The following is a 17,685-nucleotide window of genomic DNA, read 5'->3' on the forward strand; positions in this document are numbered from 1 at the left end:
AACGAAATCACATGTGACCTTAACAAAATCACATGTGACCTTAGCAGAATGACATGTGACCTTAACGGAATGACATCTTCACAGTTGAAAGTACGTGACATCATCACGTGACCTCATCACGTGACATCACAGGTGGCTTAGATCTTGGCATAGCAAGAGCTTTGGGTTCCAGTCAACTCATTCAGTTGTTCAGTTCAGAGCGGTGAGTGGTACATATTCAGTCAGAGCAAACAAGCTTTACAGTTTTCTAGACCAAACACGTATCACGTAGACACACAGACTTTTATCCCTACGCACAACACAAGTCCACAGACAGCGCCATGGAGGGAACAAAGTCAGACCAGATCAACATGGAGACATCCGACAGCCAGAGCGATGAGAGTCTCCTGCAGTTTGACGCAGAGACCGTCAAACTGCTGGTGACGAGAGGAGATGAACTCCTTGAGTGTGTGACAATCTTGGAGGAAAGATACGGCGCTCTGGAGGAGGAGATGGAAACTAAAGAGGCTCAACACAAGCAGCAGCTGCAGGAGAACCTGGTGACCATAAACCTGCTGAAGAGAAGAGAGGAAGAACTCCTTCAGAGCCAGGACAAGTCCACAAAGGACCTGGCTGAGATACAACAGAGCTGGGAGAGTGGGAAACAAGGCATGAAGTATGTAGTGGACGAGAAGAACCACCAGGCCGCGAGAAACCACACCTTGGAGACGGAGAAACAAAAGATGGAGTTGAAACTGAAACAGGTGATGAAGCACAACACTAACCAGACCTGTAAGATCAAAGCCATGGAGAAGGAAGTCCAACAGTTGGTGGACCGGTTGGAAAAGCAGGGAGAAAAGACCCCCGAAGAGCAACAACCGATGGAGAGCAAACTAAAAGAGGTGACTCAGGAAAAGGACGACCTGGCCAAGAAGAACCTGAGCTGTGAGACGGAGCTCAAACAGGTGGAGGCCAAACTAAAACAGGTGGAGGAGGAGAACGAGCATCTGGCAAAGAGCAACAAAAGCTGGGAGACGGATGTCCAACAGCTGAAAGAGCAGATGAGAGAGAAGGAGGACAAGTTCTCCAAAGACCTGGCAGAAGAACACCTGAGCTGTGAGACGGAGCTCAAACAGGTGGAGGCCAAACTAAAACAGCTGGAGGAGGAGAACGAGCATCTGGCAAAGAGCAACACAAGCTGGGAGACGGATGTCCAACAGCTGAAAGAGCAGATGAGAGAGAAGGAGGACAAGTTCTCCAAAGACCTGGCCAAGAAGAACCTGAGCTGTGAGACGGAGCTCAAACAGATGGAGGCCAAACTAAAACAGCTGGAGGAGGAGAACGAGCATCTGGCAAAGAGCAACACAAGCTGGGAGACGGATGTCCAACAGCTGAAGGGCAACCTGGTTCTGAAAATGCTGATCGGGGAGACAGTGGATCAGGCGAAATTTGAAAAGGCCAAGGAATCCATCCATACCCTGATCGAGGAAAACAAGAGCTGGGAGATCGTTGTGAAACAGAAGGACATGAGACTCCAGCAGCTGCAGAACGACCTGGATGAGCAGGAGAAAAAGTTCTCTGAAGATTTGGCCGAAAAACACCAGAGCTGCGAAACCAAGGTTCATTTGATGGAGACCAAATTTCAAGAGGAAGAGAAGAAGATGGAGGACGAAAAGACACTTCTGGAGGACCTGTGTCTTCACATGAAGAAAAAGTTCTCTGAAGATTTGGCCGAAAAACACCAGAGCTGCGAAACCAAGGTTCATTTGATGGAGACCAAATTTCAAGAGGAAGAGAAGAAGATGGAGGACGAAAAGACACTTCTGGAGGACCTGTGTCTTCACATGAAGAATAAGAGCAGAGGATTCTTCGCTCGCAGGAGGGCGACTGAGGAAAGGGACGTCATTTTGCAGAAAATGCTGCGCAAGATGCAAGAGAAGGAGATGAGTAGGAAAGCAAAGGGGGAGGCTGGACGTCAGTAGCTGCCTTTTCCTCTCTTCTTTCCCCCCTCAATTTCCCCTCACCTCCTTCCTCCTACCTCACCCCTTACTGCCTTCCCCTTTTCATACTCAGGGTTTTCTCCTGGAGCTCAGGTTTTCCCACAATCTGTATAATAGATGTAAAAAAACTCACTATTAAGTCCCTCCCCCATTTCCCTCTCCTCTTTCCTCCTACCTCACCCCCTCCCTTCCTTCCTTCCCATTTTCATATTTAGTGTTTTTTAGTTGTGTTTAGACTTGATTTTAAAATAAAATGTTAATTAAATGTATTATTTGTATGCCTAACTGTGTAAACATACACAGTATATATTCATTACTTTATGACATGTAGGTTACTAAAGTACCGGTATCTGTTCTATTTGTGATTTAAACAACTTTGAATTTAATAAATACAACAACAATAGAATATTTGTGTACAGATAGTTCTTGGTGTTTCTACTTTTGGGTTCAATTACATTGTTTTGTTTTTGTTGTTTTTCAAAAATGTGAGGATTTCATAAGAGCTGTTAAAGTATATTCAAAGCTCAGGGTTTAAATGTGAACGTTATTTAATGCAGTGGTTCTCAAACTTTTTTCAATAATGTCCCCCTTTGAAAAAGATATTCCGCCAAGTCCCCCTGATCAGCGCAAACACAATGTGTTAGGGACAACAAGCCTATAGAGAGGTCCAGCACAGCGCTGCACCATCGTGTCTGATTTATTAAAACAACAACAGTAACTGAGAAACACTTAAATGCTACATTTCAAATGTTTACAATCCATCACTAAATTCATGGCAAACCCATTTTAACATCATGCAATAACACTAAGACGACATTAGCTGCTTTGAACTGATCTTTTTAATAAGTTGTTCTGACAATGTAGAGAAACATGGGCTGAGCTTCACTGAGAGCTTTGTCATTCTGACAGCGAGGCAACTGCAGCTATTACACTTTGCGTTTTGAAATATGTGTAACTGTGTTAACATAAAACCCACACTGCTCAAACTTCCTTACTTTTCCTAAAATGTGTATATTTATTTATTTATTTTGGGGCGTGGGGAATGAAGAGAGAAAAAGATATGAGCATGTTATGAGCATGGGATTTTGACCCCTCATATAAACATATGCATAATGCTGCGCTATATTTTGCGGCCACACGCCGTTGCCAAGCAACGCTTATTGTTTAGGTCCTTCGATAAGCAGGCAGTCATATCATTAGCTAGAACTAGCTAGATCTGATAGATTTGGACATAGACGCGAGTGAAGTCTAACCGGACGGGAGAGAGAGATCAGATCAGCTGCTGCTGACGGAGAACACGCAGCTCTTCTGGATCACCGCTCCGCCGCTGTGACCGACCATTGAGCGGAGCAAAACACACTAAGAGTTAGACCTAACACACTTAGCTAGTTTATCTACTCTGGAACTAGCTAAACTAGTTATATATATATTGATTCTTTACTGTCGGGTCACTTATATACAGGTTCAGCGAGCTGCACGAGACTGACGGGCTGTCAGGAGAGGGAGAGGAAAAGAGAGCACCCCGTTTATTTTTCCCATTTTATTATCCAGAGTTTCTGTAAACTTTTGAATAAAGTAGTTAATCTACTATTAGTAGTTTGTTTAAATGCATTAATTATGTTGTTTTTTTTCATTAACATAAAATAAATCTCACGTACCCCCTGCAGTACTCCAACGTACCCCTAGGGGTCCACGTACCCCCATTTGAGAACCACTGCCTTAGATGACGTAACACACATATTTGTTTTAGGCAACAACAAAAAAACCTGATATTTAAATAATGATAATACGTTTTGTTGTCATTCAGAAGAACTTGGTTTTCCCTTAAATCATTAATTGAAAGTGCAGTGTTATTGTATGGGAGCAGAATCTTTACAGGAGAGATGACTGATTTTGAAAGGTAGAACATATATAAAAAAAGTTTTCTAAAGTGTGTCTCACTGGGGGTTTATATCTGTGCCTCGAGCTGTTCTCTTAAAATAAAAGTTTCACTTGCGGATTATTCTCCGTGCCCCAACCCACCCCCCCGCGAGCCAGCTGGGTCGTATTCCCCGCTGTGGCACTTTTTGTACTGTGATCCCTCTCTGAAGAAGAAGAGGGAAAGCTGAGAGGGTTACAGACAATCAAAAGAAAAAGTACACAAAGAGCTCACCCTCTCTGTGACAGAAAAAAGGTCCTGTTGTGAAAGACCTGCCCTGCTCTAACCTCTCTGTGGGTCACTCAGATATAAAAGGTACATCTATTGGTTCCTGGATATCCTGTTTTAGTTTATTTCTTGGAAAACTTAACTTTGGATTGGTCTTATACTGTGTTTGTGAATCTATACCATCCTATATTCAAATATTATGACTCTATTTTCCTTTGTAAGACTACCCCAAATGCCCTTCCATGTGCGGATCAATTCCCGCTGCTAATGTATTTAAGTATTGATGATCCTTTGGAGCCATTTGTTAACTAGGCTATCCAGTCTTGTCAGTCAGCTATCCAAACAGGCATTTTGCTTGATAATGGGCAACAACACACTTCGATCTATCAGCAACAATTCCATTTGCACTCATCAGGTATTGAGCCAAACTGTCATCAAACCTGAAGGCGCAGCATAATGAGGGGTTATCGTTCATTATCCATCACTGTGCGGCAGGAGGCTGGAATCATCTGCGCACGCCATCAATGCACGCAAACACCACGCTATTCTTGCTCTACTCCTTTTCTGATGGGCACCATTAAAAAATGTGAATGGTTACGGTACGTATAAGTTGAACGACACAAGGAGGCCACAGGAAAGGAAAAAAGGGCACGATAGGAAAAAACTAGGGATGTCCCGATCATCTTTTTTTGCTCCCGATCCGATTCCGATCATTTGATTTTGACAATCTGCCGATACCGATTTTTCCCGATCCGATCTTTATGCAATGCATTAAGAGAAAAAAAAGGTAACAGATAACGGCTGGTCATCCAACACGATGAATTCAGCTATCTTGGCTGTTGTTTGGCCTTTTCACTGCTCTGGGGCAGTTTCTCTTTCCTTTTAAAAGTCTCTGAAAGTGTCGGTTGTTTCAGTGCCGTACCTGAGTGGCCGCTGTGTACTCGTCGTGTTGTTGTTGGTGTTTGTTTCTCAGGTGGCGTATTAGATTGGTCGTGTTGAACGTAGCTCTGTTCTTTCCACCTCGCGGAAATAATTGTTTTATTTCGATTATGTTGTTTTCATAATCGTTGCAAGCCAAAATCGTAATTGCGATTAAAATACGATTAATTGAGCAGCCCTACTATCCTGTAGCTATTACATTACATTACATTACATTGCATTTAGCTGACGCTTTTATCCAAAGCGACTTACAATAAGTACATTCGACCAAGGAGACACAACCTTGAAGAAAACAGAATCATATAAGAACATCAGGTTTCATAGAGCCAATCGTTTCAAGTGCTACTCAACTGGCTTTAGATAAGCCAGTCCTTTATTAGTATATAAGTGCTCTGTTAGCAGTTCTTTGTTAGTCATTCTATCGCTCGAAGTGGAGTCGAAAGAGATGAGTTTTCAGTCTGCGCCGGAAGGTGTGTAAGCTTTCTGCGGTCCTGATTTCAATGGGGAGCTCATTCCACCATTTTGGAGCGAGGATAGCAAATCCACGTGTTTTTGCTGATGGGAACTTGGGTCCCCCTCGCAGCGAGGGTGCAGCGAGTCGTTTGGCTGGTCGTTTGGCTATTAACACAAAACATTTCCCTCAGCTTAAAGTCATATTCTGATATATATATATATTAGGGGTGTAACGGTTCACAAACATTTCGGTTCGGTACGTACCTCGGTTTTTAGGTCACGGTTCGGTTCGGTACGTTTTCGGTAAAGCACAAACAATTATCACAAAACATAACATATTTTTTTTAAATTATTATTAAACTGTGAATAATGTATTCACTCAAATAAATACAAAATATAATAAAATAAACATTAAGGTGCAGCATTTCGATGAACTGAAATAATCTGTATTTGAACTTTACTGTACTAGTACTCACAAAACATAAAATATTAGTTTTGGGTTTTTAATTATTATTAAACTATGAATACTCACTCAAATAAATATAAAATATAATAAAATAAACATTAAGGTGCAGCTTTTCGATGAACTGAAATAATCTGTATTTGTACTGTACTGTACTAGCACCTAAGCAGCCAGTTTGACATCAGGACTTGCTTGTCATTTCATGTTTTTTGAAAGAAAGATGAACTTGTCCACATTGCTTGCCGAAAGGGCAGATCAGCTGGCACTAACAACGTCTCCTGCTGTGGAGAACACCCTCTCGCTAGGGACAGAGGTAGTAGCAGATACAGCCAGGTAGCGCTTTGCTAACATGGCAACATAAGGATATTTGCCGTTTGTAATAGCTTTGGCTCGGTCTGAAGTTTTTGGTGGAGGCTTAAATGCTAGTGGGAGTTGGGTTTGCACTTCAGTCTTTTGGTACCGGTGATATTCACGTTCGGGTGATGCCTTTTCAAATGAGTGTGCAAGTTTGATGTATTGCCAATGTTAGTTGAACAATGCCGACAAACAGCTTTGGTTCGGTCCACCTGTCTTTGTCCGTCATCCTTGTACGTAACTGCGAAACCAAAATGTTCCCAAACCGGAGACTTTAATGATGCTGGAGGATTTTCAGCTCAACTTTATCTGCGTTCGCCATTTCGACAGTTCCTCAAATCACTGACTACATTTGAACGCATCCCTCTGACCAGCTCGTCCAATTAAATGACTTGCTCGCTCCATATCAGGTCCACAATGGGAGCAAATTACTCTGAATGCTGCGACGCAGCACCTGAGATTACTTCCAAAAAGTTGTTCACGTTCTCAATTGTTTACGTTTAACATTATATTCGTTCGGTACACTTCGGTACACACGTGTACCGAACCGAAGGGCCCGTACCGAATAATTTTGGTACGGGTACGTGTACCGTTACACCCCTAATATATATATATATATATTATATAAAATATCAAGCCTCCACAACCGCAGAAAGGGATGCTGACTCGTCTATTTAACCTATTTCTTTGTAATCTTGATAGTGTTGATGGTTGAATCATTTTATTCCGCAAAATTATGATTTAAAATTGTCGGACTTCCACAGATTGTCCCGTCAATTTTCAAAGTCTGTTAAGGACGGGCTAAAGGAAACACTAGACAAGATCTCCTACATTTTTCTTTCATTTTGGCACAAATGGATTTCATTTACCGACTTTACCGGACTGTTAGCTGTAGTCTTTTTGAGAAATCATTGGCAGAGACAGCAGAGAGCTTTCAATCAGATAACCAGAGCACCGAGGAGACACCGAGCTAGATGACTTGTCAAGCATTCAGCCAGCGGTCGTCGATAGAGGATTATCTGACTGGTCTCAGTGGGAGGTCCATGTCTTTATTAGCTGTCTGTCTCCGTGTCATCCTAATGCAGCCTGTGCCCTGCAAAGCCATCCAATGTGTGTTAGTGTGTGTGTCAACAGGGACAGCCACAGTAACCCAATCAGCCGGTAAGAGAGCAGATCTGTCCTCAGAAGGATGGATAGAGTGACCAGAGATGTAGAAAGAGAGAGGAAGAGACAGAAAGAGAAAGGTCACCCAAAGGTGAACAAAGACAATCTGAGGGAGAGTGGCTCCCACTATGAGGGGGGAAAGCAGCTGAACGAAGGAACTCAAATAAGAGCCCTGTGCACAAATGTGAGGAATTGTCACGATCTTAGTTTTATGTCACGGTTTTGTTTGGTCTGTCTTGTCATGGTTTTATTTTGCAATTCTGTTCTCCCTGTGTCTTCCTCCCTGTCGTTAGTTTCCCCGGTGTGTCTGATTGTCTGATTGTGTTCACCTGTTGCCCTTGTGTTTCTCCTTCCCTGCCCGGCTGTTTCTCGTCTACCCCTCCTTGTATTTAGTCTTGTCTCTTTCTGTGTTCGGTGTTGGTTCATTATTTGTCGTTCATGTCTCCCTTCATGTTGGTCACAGTCACCTTTGGTTTGGATGCCACCTCGTGCCTCGTTGTACCTGTTCATGGATTCTTGTTTTGTTCAGCTTTTGTAAATAAAGCTCGCCTTTTGTTTCCTTTTGAAACCTGCTTCCTCCTCAATCTGCATTTGGGTCCTATTTTTCCCCGACCCTGACAGGAATGGACGGATTACTAGACGCAGGCCCCCGGGGCACAGACATTTAAAAGGTCCAAAACCTCACCTGAATAAGAGCAAGATCCAAACATTGAAAAATAATGGTTGGTAATTTCCGATTTGGGGATTAGAGAAATAATCAGCCATGATTGGCTTAGTTCATCGCCGGAAGTATTTATCTGGGTGTTTTTTTGTAATTTCTTGCTAATTGAATGGTCCGCACCAAGGGAGCGAGTGGCAGCTGCTCTTAAGTGATGCAAATGCACACACATACACACACACACACACACACACACACACACACACACACACACACTCACCTGTGCAACTGAGTCGTAAATTACCTAATGTTGGAGCGATGGTGGCGAGTTGGGAAACTTCAGCATAATGCCCAACCCTATTAATTATCTTCCATATCTCTGTAGTCAATTCGGATCTACTTGAAGCCATTTTGTGTCAAGTTTGTCTTTATTTTGGGACCTTTCACATGTTTTGTAGTTCTTTTTGAGCCTAGTTTTGCTTGTCTTTGTAGTCATTTCGTGTCTCTTTGTCGTCATTTTGAGCTCTGGATTCGTATTCTTCATTTGGGTCTTTCTTGGGGTCGTTTTCATTGCAGTCTCTTTGTTATTTTGCATCTCTTTGAACTGGTTTGATTGACTTTCCAAAAATAAATCAGGCTTGTTTTAACCACAGACCTCATTTCAGGCTTCCAACCACGTTCCAACAACCGTTGACCTCAAGGCGAGGGAATCAGAAGTGGTTGTTAAAGTTATTTCCTGGTTCCCTACCCCTGAACCCTTAATAATCCATCAATGACCTCAGGACATTTTAGTGTGAAATGAAATGAAAAGAGGAAACGAGAAAACCCCAAGCAGATTATAAGAGTTGGAATAAGAAGACCTTGTTGATGCAGAGACTAACGTGCCCTCGCTTTCTCTCTCTCCTCCTGCTAAACTTTTGTGACACAAAGTGGAAGATTTGTAAAATCAGTGCATGCACAAATGGAAATGTAAAGCCTTTAAATAAACATATTTGATAGCTGTACAATGTAAGGTCTGTAATTCACACATGTATAAGCACTTGGAGTGTTCCATAATTAATCTCTTTCATTTTAAATGAGGCACCGCTTTGGTTTAAGTATGTGACTGTGTGTGTGTGTGTGTGTGTGTGTGTGTGTGTGTGTGTGTGTGTGTGTGTGTGTGTGTGTGTGTGTGTGTGTGTGTGTGTGTGTGTGTGTGTGTGTGTGTGTGTGTGTGTGTGTGTATATGTGTCTGTGTGTGTGTGTGTGTGTGTGTGTGTGTCCGTGCAGTTTGAATATGTGGATTTCAGTGGATTAGCCTAGTTAAGGGCTGATGTTTTCATCACCGAGGCTCCTAAACTTGTAGATGACTCATATTTGGTTCAGTACGCCTGATCACATCACGATACATCTTCTTCTCCCTGTGGCTGTTTATCCAACTCTATATTTATCATCTCATCACATTTAAAGAAACTTGCTCAAGCCTGTGCAGTCAATTACCTCCATGCCATGAAGAGCCCAGAAGCTAACGTGAAGCTAACGTGAAGGAGTGTAAACTAGCATTTTACAGCGTGTAAATACGTGACATATATTACATGGCTAATTGCCTAGGGGAGGATATTTTTTTCCTGATCTAATCTAAAAATGTTTCATGCTGAGAAGGCAGTATCAAAGGCAAGGCAAGGCAAGGCAAGGCAAGGCAAGGCAAAGCAAGGCAAAGCAAGGCAAGGCTATTTATATAGCACCATTCAACACAAGGCAATTCAAAGTGCTTCAAAAATCTAAAATCAGTCATTAAAAAGAAAAGATAATAAAATAAACATTGAAAGAAAAAATACATGGATAAAAGTTACAGGGCAGTATCAAAGGCAGGGCTTCCTCTTTAATTTCTTTAAAGTTCTTCAAAGGGAAAGTCGAGTAGAGGAGGCTTATGGCAACACCCGAGTCTTAAGAGGAGTGAAACTGAGAATGTTTAATGGTTGATTTTGTAATATGAACGCTGAAATATTAAAAAAAATAGGCAAAATTATTCATTTTAACCATTCAAATATTTATTCAGAGAGGTCCGACATTCATAATTTAGCTGCAGCGTCCTAATCTAGTCACTGTGTATGTGTTTAGCCATTTGGACTGCAAACTTTGCACGCAACTTTGTCCGTGGGCAGAGGGATCTGAATCAGTTCTGTTTTTTAATGTTTCGAAATAATAAAGACCTTCTGTAATCTCCAACAGCGTGCTTTGAGAGTACAACTATAACTCCTCCAGTCTTACAAATACAGCTACCAAGAGATTTCAATTTGTATTGGGTTAAAATGACGCACAATGCGGGCATCAGAGATTTACTAGAACCACTACAAGTGATTGTGTGGACCCGGTAAATTCCTGATGTTGTGGAATGTCCCCCTTTCTCCCCACGGAGACGTACGGTTTGGCAGGACTTGTTACAGTCAAACCACCTTACTGAATTAGATTGGTACAGAGTGTCTCCTTTACTCTTTCATATTCCAGAGCTCACTTTGCACTGAAGCTATAGGAACAACGACAGAGATGTCGCCTTCATCAAAGCCCTCCGCAGTGACCTCATTATCCCTTTCAAATTTCAAAGCTCTTCTGAAATGGGCTCATCACAAAATCTGTCTCCACCGATCACGAATGATCTAAATCAAGACGAGGCTCTCTCCTGTGCCGTTAGAGAATAACCTTGTTCCCAAATACATGTTAAAAGATATTCGATTTGATTTACAGACAATGATATCCAACTGAATCATTCTTACGGAAAGCCAAGTTTGTTACTTCTTCAAACTACACAATTGCAAACCAATCAAACTGATCTTATTGAATCTCACACAGGATCTTTTTTACTAAGATTAATTTACAATTCCTTTGAGACATTTAAGGCCGATGCATTGCTCAGTGCATTACTGAACCTTAACTGTCTACATGTGACCTCCTCTGGATACACCTGCTCCGAGACATTTAAGACTGACCCCGCTGCCTGCTAACCTTACACCTGGGGCTGTGCAAGGTTACATGCACGACTCCATTTACACGGCACTGGGACTCGAACATATCAGGTTCCATTATACTAGTAGTTATTGTGGAGGCTTCTTTGACACATTAGAAGGTTTTAGTGACATATATTGTTTAGGCTTTGTAGATTACGGTGTCAAATGTCTTTGTATTGTAGATTTTGTATCATATGTCAAACTTATTTTGTCTAAACTTTAGTTGCATTTTAGTCTTAGCTTAGTCTCAGAAAAAACTGTAGGTTAACTTTTTCAGTTTAGTCATTGCAAATATTTTGTTGGTGGTCTTGACTTCTGTCTACAACAATATTGCGCGTTAGTAAAGACACAGTTGGTGTGTAATGACATTGGTGTTGTCATTATGTATTCTCAGACATGGAAAAGAAGGTCTTACAAGAAAGGGTTTACAATGTGCGTTTTGATTGGTTGGTCAGTCAGTATGATCCTCCATATCATGTTTTACCTCTCAAGTACTCATCAGAAACACATAGCTAAACTAATCAAGGCGATTTCTAATCTGTTCTAGAAAAACGATGTGGTTTTTGATATTCGTGGAGTTTTTTTTATTGGTTAAGTGGTCCTTAAAGTTTGAGAAACACTACCTTATAGAGATACTATCTCTTTACGTTAGTGATGGGAATTCCGGCTCTTTTTAGGGAGCTGGATCATTTGGCTCGGCTCTCTCTGGCGCTCGCAGTTCACGCGCGTGCTCCACTGGCACCCCCCCGCTCATTGCGTCCAAATCGTGCACGTTCCGTGTTGTCCTGTGGCAGGCACCGCCGGTGTCGGGGAAACGATCTTCGATACTCCGAAAATGATCCCACCAGACTCCTTTGCGCCTCCAACAGAGGGATATCCTTGTCCTTTTTCCTTTTCGTAATTTCAAGCGATAAAAACTCTCGATCTTCTCTCGAATTATTTATTTGTTTGGACGCCCTCGGCTCGAGTTCAGGGCGTCCCGAGCTGAATAATGGCGTAAGATGACGGCGAGACGCCCCCCTGGCGGAAACGCTTTCCAATAGTCTTGTATAATTCTACCTTAATGAACATTACATGTATATTTCTGTTCGGAACAGTTTGGTGTTGATTCAACTGTGTGTCATTTTGGTTTGGTTATTTGAGTTACTGTTTTTTTCTTATTATATAGCCCACCCCATTTATCAATGAGGGTATGCTAATGCCCAGAGACGCATTTCTGTGTAATGGCTGTAGCTTCTGAGCTAATACTCGTAGCCGCCGTAGGGATGGTGTAACCCTTTAATGCTGGAGTATAAATGAAGCTTAAAATTCCTAATTTACTTAATCCCTTTCCATCCCTTGTGGAACATAAGGCCACAAAGAGCTCCCTCCGTCGTTCCTCTCCTTGGCAACACGCCGAGCCTCCCCCCAAAGTTGAGTTGATCTTGGCTAGCTCGACCGTCACACTTTTCCGCCAGGCTATTTCTGGTCCTCCAGATTTAGTTTTGGAGTAGAATCGTCACAGAACATCTCTAAAGGGTTAACTTCTTTTTGTGATTAGTATTGAGGTCATCCTTTTAGACTTATGTCCTACTTCTCTTGGAAACAAAACAGTGAAAAACAATGGGCCACATCTGTCACTCACAGGGGTCCCAAAGCAGATGTTTCACAGGCAGACTCTCTTCCCCGACATCTCCCGGTGGATTACATCGAGCACACATCTCAACGAGAGAACAAACACTGAAATGTAATTTCCATCAGACCAGTCATTAGAAATTCATTGCATTCGAGATAGCGTGAAAGACAGGGGTGTTTGAGCAGACCGGGAATCTGACGGAAGGGGCAGATCTGGAGATAACACTAAAAAAAAGCAAACAAAACAATGAAAAACATCATATAGGATTGCACGAAAGTTAGACTCGACGCGTCTTTAAATACCAGAATCTCATTATGTGATCACACGTACTGTCAGTTTTCACGCTAAGACACACACACTCACACCATAGGACACATCTATTTGGAGCATATGAAGGTGTTTTGATGTAGTGAACGTTAAAACATGGTATATTTCTGCTTATACACACATACACTCTCTATGCATCAAGTTAACCCCTCGAGACATACCGTCATTAATGACCCTCACAAGGTCATTGTACCATAATGATACACACACAGGAACACACACACTCGCATGAGGAGTTGGTGTTTAATGAGTACTCCACCACTGTAAAGGTTTATCACAGCTGTAATCAATAGTGTATGACTTTCATTATCTTTGTCGCGCTGGTAATAAAACCACATCATAGCCCGAGAGAATTGCAGCACAATCCTTTATCATCATAACCATAGTCGTAATTGTTATTGATGTAAGTGGATGGATATTTAAAGCACAGCACTGATCCTCGGGAAGATCGTTTAGTTGAGGGTCTGTCGCAAGAGCTTTGTAATAACATGGGGGAACAAACTATAGAGATGTGGGGTTTTATCCTTGTGTCAAGAGGTTAATCGTGTCAGAGCAACATGGAGAAAAACTGTATTTGTATAGTTCTTTTTTTATTAATGTCACCACAGACACTTGGTTTGTAATACTGCAAATAAATAGATATTGGAATACATTCATAAGTGGGTCATGTGTTCAATCACCATTGTGTTACATCCTTTGGCAACAAACAGAAACTCAACAGTTACTTATTAAAAGGAAAATCTTAAGGTTTGTTACTTTAAACACATTTGTGGACCTATTTGTATTAAATTCATTAATTAAGGCAGTTATTAAATGAGCTACCTTATGTGTCTTTGTTTTCCTCTGCTTTAATAATAGCCCATTGGTATTTTCAGTAGAAAGGGTTTCATTTAAATTAGGTGAATATATGTTATATGGAGTTAAGTGAAAATGGAAGATGTTGTAATACCTTATGGAATGTCATTAATATAAAGCCAGTGAATACATAGGTATTCATGTGCTTCACTTAAAGAAGAAGTGTGTAGGATTTAGATTTTAGATTGGTTAAATTACTTTCTTTTGTCAAAGGATGGTAGTTGCTTTGAAGAGAGCATAGATTATGGATTCAGTTCCCGTGTCTGCTGATGGCAAGGTAAAGCAAAAATTTAAATATAGCATACACTTCAACTAATATGGGTTTGTCAGGTGGTTAAAATAGACTGTATTTTGCCACAGTCCCCGTCAACAGCAGGAACATTAGTTTGCTTCTGTGCCGTAACTTCTGTCTGTTTCTCCAAACTGTAGGACTTGCCGACAGCTATCTACCGCAGGTGTTACACTGACTATGGATATCTGAGTCCGACAACCCCACTTAAAAAATCCAAACTATGCCTGTGTGTCAAAAACTCCTCAGTCAGCCGTTAAGCCATGCAGGTAAAGATAACCCCAGGCTGTGTGTGTGTGTGTGTGTGTGTGTGTGTGTGTGTGTGTGTGTGTGTGTGTGTGTGTGTGTGTGTGTGTGTGTGTGTGTGTGTGTGTGTGTGTGTGTGTGTGTGTGTGTGTGTGTGTGTGTGTGTGTGTGGTCTAGCATTACTATACTTGTGGGGACCTAAATCTGTTTACATAGTCACGTGTGGGGACTGGCTTCCCTTATGGGGACAAAATGGAGGTCCCCATAAGGGGGATCATTACTTTTAGGGTGAAGACTTGGTTAGGGTAAGGGTAAGGGTTAGGGTTAGGCATGTGTTGGTTATGGTTAAGGTTAGGATAAGTCTCCAGGAAATGCATGTAAGTCAATGTAATGTCCCCTGTAGTGATGTATACATGGTATGTGTGTGTGTGTGTGTGTGTGTGTGTGTGTGTGTGTGTGTGTGTGTGTGTGTGTGTGTGTGTGTGTGTGTGTGTGTGTGTCTACTTCGTGAGGAGCTTTATCGCTGCTCATTATGCATCAATAAGTAGACTAAATCGCAGATATAATGAGGTTGTTTCCAATTATTACGAATGTAATTGGTTATTACAATTCCACGTTATACGGCATGACTTACAATACATTATTTGAAAAGGTGTCCATTCAGCTGGAGTGAGGTTCAAATGGGCTCGTATGAGATTGACCTGTCATGCACATTGGGAGTGGGATGGGAGTGGATATAGAGCTTTGGTCAAATTGACATGCAATACATTACCGTGACAGAATTATTGAGGAGGGGGTCAAGAGGCCAGGACACGCACATGGAGAACGACACTTACACTGGGACCGTCCGAGCGAGGCTAGAATCACAACGCATCCCCGTACGACTTTCAACATACGCACAAGAACAAATCAGCATCGAGGTTCACGAGGAGTTCTCAGCGGACATCCTCCTTCCTTTTTCCAGAAAGATAACACCTCCACAAAATGATTACAGGCATGGAAGCAAAGCCCATTCTGGTTTCACGAAATTCGCGTCATCGGAAAAAGACAATCGCTTAAAAACAGCTGTGTTTATATGTTAAGTATGCAGATTAGTTTTACATCATTAGGTAAACAAGGATTGCGTAATTTGAAAAGCCATTTGCCACGTTTATGTCGTTGTGATTGTCTGAGTGGGAAACGGGAGCTTTGAATCAGATGAGTGCGGTGTTGGGATTCGGAGAGTGATTATACTTGACATCCCGCTAACAATGCCCCTGTTGGTGGAACCATTTAAAAAGGTACAAAAAGCAAGATGTTTCGCTTTTTAGCTGCGGGCATACAACACAATAATAGCCTCAGCTGTCAGCCGTGAAGACACTGCGGGGAGAGCGGGTCTTTGGATGAGAGACACACTCACAGACGGACGGAGAAACAGCGAGAGGAGCTGTGGGACGCAGAGGACTGGGTGAAAAGAAGGTGCCTTTCAGTTTAATTAGCGGTGGCAAATTAATTAGCAGCAGGATGCGAATTAATTAGTGTTCCAAAGGCAGTTTAAAGGCAGCGCCATAAGGAGCCTCTGAAGAGGTCCCACACGGCTTTACAGTGTGTTGCAGCCCAAACATTATCCCATTAATTAGCAATTAAAAGCCTCTCGAATCCAACTTTCTATCCATCTCTCTGTGTTTTCTTCCTCAACGTCTCTCCTTTTATCTCGGTATTATCTCTGAAATCACTGATATTCGAAAGTCCCCTTTGTGACTCACAACATTTATGTGGCCTATTAATTTTGTTTCCCTAAGGGGTCTGTTTTCCAATGAGTGAAGGGTTAATAATATCTTTTCAACAGATTTTCAAATGAGCGGGATGGGGAGCACTATGTGATATTATCATTGATTTTTAAAAGCCATCTCATTCCCCATGCTCTCACTCTAGCACTTTCTGCTGGCTGCTTTACAGCCAACATAACCAGGTTCGTGTGTGTGAACGGGTCAGTGCTCAGGAGATTGGCTGCTTTAAAGAGTGCTCCCTGCTTTGGGGTTTGGCAAAAATAGAAGGGGGGTTGAGGACTGCACTGTTGAAGGTGTTTATGCAAAGGACTCGATTCAATCGCCTCAATCTATGTGATGCAAAACTGTTTGCCGAAGCAGCATCGTAGGGGCTTTTGTTTCACATATCTTCCTCATTTTATACTTCTTGTAAAATACGACAATGTGGAAATGATTCTCTCAAAAGTTAATTAAGAAGATGATATCAAATGGAGGTGGATAACAACAGGCCTTTAGATTGGAAACAGAGCAAGTGTCACAACGTTACTTAAGGCTGGAAACAAATAGGGAGGCCACACAGAGTTAAATGCCAATCAGATGTTTACTTAACAGGTTAACATAAAATACCTCTGAGTAATTGTGTATGTAAGAATAAGACTGTCAGTAGTGTCAGCAGTGTGTGGATGTGTGGAAGTGTGCTGGAGGCATGTTGGAGGGTTTTTACTAACCGGTATCAGTATGTTGTTACTTCGGCATCATTTTGTTCAAATATGTTCATCTTGTTGTAGTTGTAGCCCCCTTGCCAGCGATTCTCTCTCTAGTTTAGCATACTCAGCCCGACTCAGCCTGGTTGTTCCTGGCCCGAGAACCACGATTTTATGGGGCCAGAAAAAAGGTGAAAAGTAGCCCCGGGCCAAAACTAGGCCAAGTGGAAACGCAACCAAAAACGGGCCCCGCACGGCTCGGCACGCTTAAAGCGAGCTACCCGCTGCAGTGGAAACGCGCCATTACATAAGGATCATCCAGAGACTACACAGTGGTGGTGGTTATTGAGTCAATCTGATTGCTGGAATGCTCAGTGGAATCTACACAAAGAACCTAAAGGGAATGGTTGTACTTCTATCGGAGATGGTGGAATAGCAGGTTTGAGAATTTCAAGGATAAATATATGGCTGCGGTCGAAAAAATTTAAATAAATCTGATCCTACGTCTTTTCCTAACCACTGTTCCTAACCACTGTTCCTAACCAATGTTCCTAACCACTGTTCCTAACCACTGTTCCTAACCAACGTCATTTGCTGAAGGAAATTGACGGGCCTTAGAGAATGTCTTATTATGAATTAGGTTGTTCCTGGGCCTTTAACTTTGTTGGTGTTCTTTCGAAGCCAAAAAGATTATTCGACTGCAACATATGACTAATTTTGGACACTTCTGTTAGTACTACATTGTGTACACTTTGTTCTTG

At 42.0% G+C, this 17,685-nt stretch overlaps 1 protein-coding gene across 1 annotated transcript; it reads left to right on the forward strand.

The window, feature by feature from the left end:
* Nucleotides 1–320: 320 nt before the first annotated feature.
* On the forward strand, nucleotides 321–1,961 carry LOC139432850 (golgin subfamily A member 6-like protein 22). Its single transcript, XM_071203903.1, has one exon. The coding sequence runs from the start codon at nucleotides 321–323 to the stop codon at nucleotides 1,959–1,961; it is 1,641 nt and encodes a 546-aa protein (XP_071060004.1).
* The last annotated feature ends 15,724 nt before the right edge of the window (nucleotides 1,962–17,685 follow it).

Source organism: Pseudochaenichthys georgianus, chromosome 8, assembly GCF_902827115.2.
Source record: "Pseudochaenichthys georgianus chromosome 8, fPseGeo1.2, whole genome shotgun sequence".
Classification (NCBI taxonomy): Eukaryota; Metazoa; Chordata; class Actinopteri; order Perciformes; family Channichthyidae; genus Pseudochaenichthys; species Pseudochaenichthys georgianus.